This window comes from Triticum aestivum, chromosome 7B (assembly GCF_018294505.1).
Source record: "Triticum aestivum cultivar Chinese Spring chromosome 7B, IWGSC CS RefSeq v2.1, whole genome shotgun sequence".
In the NCBI taxonomy this organism is placed as follows: domain Eukaryota; kingdom Viridiplantae; phylum Streptophyta; class Magnoliopsida; order Poales; family Poaceae; genus Triticum; species Triticum aestivum.
Window position 1 is genome coordinate 716709392 of NC_057813.1, and position 5957 is coordinate 716715348.

Below are 5957 nucleotides of genomic sequence, written 5' to 3' on the forward strand. Positions count from 1 at the left end.
GCCAAGTAAGGAAAAATAAATATTATTCCAGTACAAAAAGTAATCGTATAGAACAAGGTTTTGCATAAGTGACATAAAAATATCATTACATTTGTAAAATGGCCTCTACGACTGCCAATAAGATCAAAATATTAATAATTTGATTATAAAGTCATCTCAATTCTCAAGATAAAAAGCAACCAAGATAATAACTTAATGTAGTACTCCCTCTGTCCCAAAAAAGTGACTCAACTTTGTACTAGCTTTAGTACAAAGCTAGTATAAAGTTGAGTAACTTATTTTGGGACGGAGGGAGTATTAGTTAAGTAATTTTAAAGAGTAGAAAAACATACTTGCGGTTAACTGGACTCGGATTTGTAAGGTGTGGTTATGACTTCTGTTTGTTCTGCAACATTTACCATGTCCGGCATAACCTGATCAGAAGCGTTAACTCGACTCGGATAATCAGATTTGTAACTTGCACATCAGCCTCACTAACAATTTCAGTAGGATAGAACTTGAAGCAACCGGCTTAAAAAAGCATTAATCTTAACGGTGTTTGACCCCGGTTTTCTCTTCATAGCTGTTGCCTGCTGGATTGCAATGGAGAATTAACATACTAGATAAGTTCGACAATAAAAAATATTACTCCCTCCGTTCCTAGGTATTTATCTTTCTAGATATTTTAAATGGACTACCACATACGGATGTATATAGACATATTTTAGGGTGTGGATTCACTCATTTTGCTCCGTATGTAGTCACTTGCTGAAATCTCTAGAAAGACAAATATTTAGGAACGGAGGGAGTACATCACAGATAGGAACTAATACAAGGTAATTTGCATCACAAAAATAAGAACTGGCCGAGACAGACCGCCAGTACACCACTGAATTCATGATAATTGTGGGACGGGGACATTTACAAAATAAGCATATCCTGATCAGAAGCATCAATTGGACACCACTGAATCATAGATCATAGAGTCACAAATTACAGAACCAAATTACCAAACAAAACAAAATCTGGAGTACCAATTCCACAATCGACACTGATACAGGATGAGGATTACCAGAAATTAAACCCTTGCTCGTTCGTTGGTTAAGCTGGAAAAATTGACAAATGCAGCAGCCAAATACCTGAATCTGTGAATCAGATCGACTGATCGAGAGCAGCAGGGCTGGGTCCTGGGAGCAGGGCGAGAAGAGGTGAACGGGCGGCGTCGGTGAGGGCGCGAGGCGCGAGGGCGTCGAAAAATGGAAAGGCGGCGACTAATCCCATGTATACCCTAATGACGAAATCAGACTTACAGTTACGACGGGTAGGGGACTAGAGCCGATGCCCATCGGCCACTACCAGTGGGCTTTTTTCACATGGGCCTTTTTTTTTCCTTTTTCCAGTATTGAAAAGACTAAAAAAGCAAGAAAGTTTAGGATCTTAGGCTTAAACGTACTGAAGAATCTGCGGTCCCATTGAATTAGCCCACCCATTAACATATCAGAGGAGCAGTCAATTATGCGGGTGTGTTTTCACTTTCACTGCTTGTTTTTTGACAAAGGGTAGATTTTATTGGCTCAAAATGGAGCATCAAGAAGATACAAAGCACAATGAACACACGCCCGGCCTATGCATATTTAAGATGCACACAACCAATACCAACTCAAGCACATACAAAATACGCCGACAACAAGCAAAGTTATACAAGACCAAAGCTATGCATAGGTGGGAAAAAAAACCAAAGCGATCTGGACAAGCTTTTTGACTGCTTGTTGACTTTTAGTGTTAGATTCATCCGTATATAGACAAATCTAAGACAAGCTTTTTGGACGGAGGTATACATATGCTAAAAACTTCCACCTATGGACCTGCAACACATGCCCCTATACCCACACATAGTGAAGTGAAAATCTTAAGGCCATCCAATCCCAATTAATATGTCATCATACTAAACCTATTGTCCATCCATGCTTGTGCAGGTTTAATGCAACCAAACTGATAGAGTACTGTCCAAAGGTGGTCCGTGGCAACAAGTAAATGCTGGAAAAAAAATCAAAGAAAGTAGGTTTGTGCCACACAGGGAGCACAAGGTACATTTTGCTGATCATAAGAAAATAGCTAGTTATGTGCCTTGGTGGCCTAGCCGGCATGCATCAGTAGACAGATACTGACCAGCCGCCAACAAGATGGCATTTATTCATGGTGGCCATGTCGAGCTCACGTCGTATCAACGCCGATCAGGGCCTTTGCCTTGGTTACCATAGCACACAAAGCTCCCTGCTCCTCTGGAACCACCAACCACATGTAACATTCCACATTGGACAACGCTTCCATCATCCCGTTTTGGCTGAAGATGAGTGCGTAGCGAGGGCAGGATGCCACGATGGATAATGTGAGCTCAACCAGCATCCTTCTCATATCTGGAAATTCATCTGGGCTCGGTTTCTTGCGGGAGTTGAGTTCAGCCACCAGTTTCGTAACAAATGCTTGATCATTTGCAGACGAGTGAGGGATAATGCCTGCCCTGCAAATTTGTGAAGCCAGGCTGATCAGTGCCTCCACCAGCTTGCCCTCTGCATCCACTATTCTCCTCAAGACCTGCATATACGGTGCACCGAAAATGTTAGGCCACGTATGATTACTTCATGTTTATCAACTGCACGGCAATGAAATATATTAGAGTATAAACACAAGGCAAAATTAATAAGCCCTCAGGAGTAGTCCAAAATGGTAATAATTGTATGTGTAACTAGCAGGTTTTCTTACTGTCCACCACTCTTCTTCTGACGATCCAATTGTCTCCTAGCTATCATTTTCATATCAACTCTGGATGGAACTAATTATTTGTAAGAAAATGATGACCATAAAGTTTCAGAATGACAATGCATACAGAAAAACATTAATTATACAAAACTAAAAGGCAAAACATGTAACACAAAGGACTCGAGAGTACTAGGAAAGTCATAGGACTCACCACTGTCAACAAGGTAGACGACATGCAATCGTCTGAATCTTGATGGTTCAACACAAATGTTAGGTCACTTAGGATTTAATTCCTGGTTAGTTATTAATTCGATGGCTATTAAACACGTTAATTAGCATATAACAACAGTCATGTGTATGGGTTGCTAGTCCCAGATTCAAGATTGTGCGGTCTGCACATCAATTAGCCACTAGGAGCAGTCAACATGAAAAGCATAACGGTTTGCTTAACTAACAGTCCACCGCCCTTGTTCTGATCATCCAAGTGTCTGCAGGTAGCAATCATTTTGGTATTGGTGTCATTATAATTGGACATTCCAATTAAAGGAGGTACAACACTGGAAGGCACTAAGTATTGGTAAGAAAATGACAACCTAAAGAAATTTACAATGACATTATTTGGGAAAAAAACTAAAAAGAAAAACATGGCGCGTAAAAAAAAGACTCAATAGACAATTAAAGAATCAAAAGTTCTATCAGTTTCAGAGAACTCACCACGGTAAGGGTAGAGGACAGTGCATTGTTTGGACCTTGATGGTGCAACACTAATTCCCTGGAGTTTTGGCACAACCTCTGAAGTAGACTTGCCACAGAGTATATGTGCTGACCATGCTCCATCTTGTTGGCGAGATCCCCTATAAGGTCGTAACTCGTTTCATCCAACATAGCAAAGCAGTTGCCAGGGCAATCCATTGCTAGCATTGCGAGTGCTTCCCCTGCCTCTGCTCGCAATGGGTTCTCATCATCCCCAAGGAACTCTTTCACCAGCTTGTCGATGATAACCTGGAATGCCCCAATCTTGTGCCTAGTTTTCTTATCAATGGAGGTCTTGGCGATCTTGGCAATGATATACATAGCCAGCTTCGATTGTTCTAGGTAGCTTGGGTTGGCCTCCAGCTCCAAGATCTTGGTAAGGTTGCCAAACAGGAAAGGGTTCTCAGAAATCTCTTGCCGCAGTGTCATGCCGGTTTTCCCATTGATGCTTGCAAGCTTGGCAACTAATTTCAATGATGAAGTAGTGATCTCATCCAGCTGCACTGCTGTTGTGCCAGTAATGCAGTTTATGAACCCTATGATCTTTGGGAGAAGCTCCATTGCTCTGCTGATTTCAGCGCAGTTGTGGAGATCATGAGCAAGCCCTTCAAGTATCTGCATGCCCAATACAGGGAGTGAGTCATTATGCTCCGAGTCCTTGTGTGGAATCGACATCAGCTTTTCGATGTGTTCCCCAAATCTGCATATCCCCTCCATCAGAAAAAGTAAGAATTGGTAACTACGAGATCGACTTGCCATTACTGGTGCGTTCCCTCCCTCAATGTCCAGCGGTAAAAAACTTAGAGCAGTGCGCATTCTCGTTTGTTGTCTACCATTGTTCCTTCTGTTATTGTCCACTATTGGAGAACTTGAAGCATTGGTGATTTGCTGATTATCTACATTACCGACCACAACCTGGGCTGGAACTTCCTGTATAATAGGTTGATCTTGGGCATCAAGAAGTAAAGATACCTTCTGCATAGTTCCGGGAATCCCCACGATCCGTAGGTTTGGAGCAAGATGAGCGGTGACCTTTGTGGCGAATCGCTGGATATCTGCATCTTCTGTGGCTGTCCAGCCCAGCATGCTAATCAAGGTGGTCGCTGCCTTGGTGGAGGTGGTGATCAGGGAGATAATCTTTGTGTCATTGGAGCTGGAGGTCGTATGATTTTGCAGAAAGGCGGCCAAGATGCGGACTGCGGCACACTTCTTCTCCCGTGACGCCTTGGTGTTCAGGGAGTCCACAGCAAAGGTGACAAGGCTCATCTTCTTGGTAGTGTCGAACACACTTTCTTGCAAGAAAGAGTCAAAGGCTTGTTCATAGTAGAGGTCAATGGATTCCATGCCCAACTTATCTGTGAGTCCATAATGAAGAGCCAGTTTTCTCCGATACAAGAAAGATGACGACTCCAGTATGCACGCCAACATATAGAGTGCCCCTTGGCACATCACCAATGTGTACAACATCTGCACTGCTAGCTTGACGTTTTTGTTTTCGGTGCCGTGAACTTCAATATCCTTCGTCACAAGCCACACATAGGAGAAGATGATTCGTGCCAGAGCCATTGGAATTTGTAGGTTGCCTCGCACCAGTGTGCTTAACAGCACCAGCTTGCCCATAGGCCCAAACCATACCAACAGTCTCAAAAGTACTAAACAAAGCAATACGAGACGGATTAGTTGCGCTGCTACTTTAACTATTCTGTCATACGGAAAACCATGTCCCGGCAATCTCAACCTCGCTAAAATGTAGATGAAGAACCATAGAAGAATCAGTTTGTAATTCATCCATCCAAAGCCGCAAAAACCGTCCGAGCAATATCCTTCTATATAGTGGCCTGCAATCCAAATTACTAGGAGAGCAGTTGCGGGACTGAAGTGCAACACTATGTTGCTTTTTTTCGCGCTAATGTAACCAATAAGCCTGTAAAACCTCAGCTTGCGTACTATCACCACTAACACCAGTAGTAAAAAGCCATCACTATCCTGGAGCACTAAAATTGATAAGAGACGGTGAATTATATGAAGAGCTGGTACCATCAACACACATGCCGTCATTATAGCTGCATTCGCATAATACAGACATCCGCTTCTAGTGTCTAGCCCCACCCTTTTGAGCTTGATGCCTCCTGTAGTTTTGAATAGAAATTGGTCATCCGAATTGCTTTGCCGGCTAAACGCCCTGGATATAGACAATAGACATGTCAAAAAAAGTGTAATAACCATATGAATATATGTAAACACATGACTATCTGACACAAGTTTATTAAGTATACGGTTCTAATCTAGATAAATATTTTTAATATTAGGCAGGTGCTCCCTCTACAAAGAAATGAACTCATGAAACAGACTTTCGCTCCGCTTTATCTATATCTGTACCTCTATACCTAATAATGAAGGGAGGTGTTTTTTTTATTTTTTTAATCCGTTTACTCATATTATATTTTTTTAGATTTTCTTTATCT

The 5957-nt window shown here is 42.1% G+C and overlaps 1 protein-coding gene across 1 annotated transcript; it reads right to left on the bottom strand.

The window, feature by feature from the left end:
• Nucleotides 1-1946: 1946 nt before the first annotated feature.
• On the bottom strand, nucleotides 1947-5656 carry LOC123162654 (uncharacterized). Its single transcript, XM_044580437.1, has 2 exons — nucleotides 3454-5656; nucleotides 1947-2574 (listed from the first exon to the last, which is right to left on the bottom strand). The coding sequence occupies exons 1-2, from the start codon at nucleotides 5548-5550 to the stop codon at nucleotides 2194-2196; spliced, it is 2478 nt and encodes an 825-aa protein (XP_044436372.1). The 5' UTR covers nucleotides 5551-5656; the 3' UTR covers nucleotides 1947-2193.
• Nucleotides 5657-5957: the final 301 nt, after the last annotated feature.

Bases quoted from the DNA above. Each gene is read 5' to 3' on its own strand.
- LOC123162654 (XM_044580437.1), bottom strand. From the start codon at position 5,550: ATGACGGCATGTGTGTTGATGGTACCAGCTCTTCATATAATTCACCGT. The intron at 2,575-3,453 runs GTGAGTTCTCTG...CCGTATATGCAG, and splicing joins TGTCCTCTACCCTTACCGTG to GTCTTGAGGAGAATAGTGGA.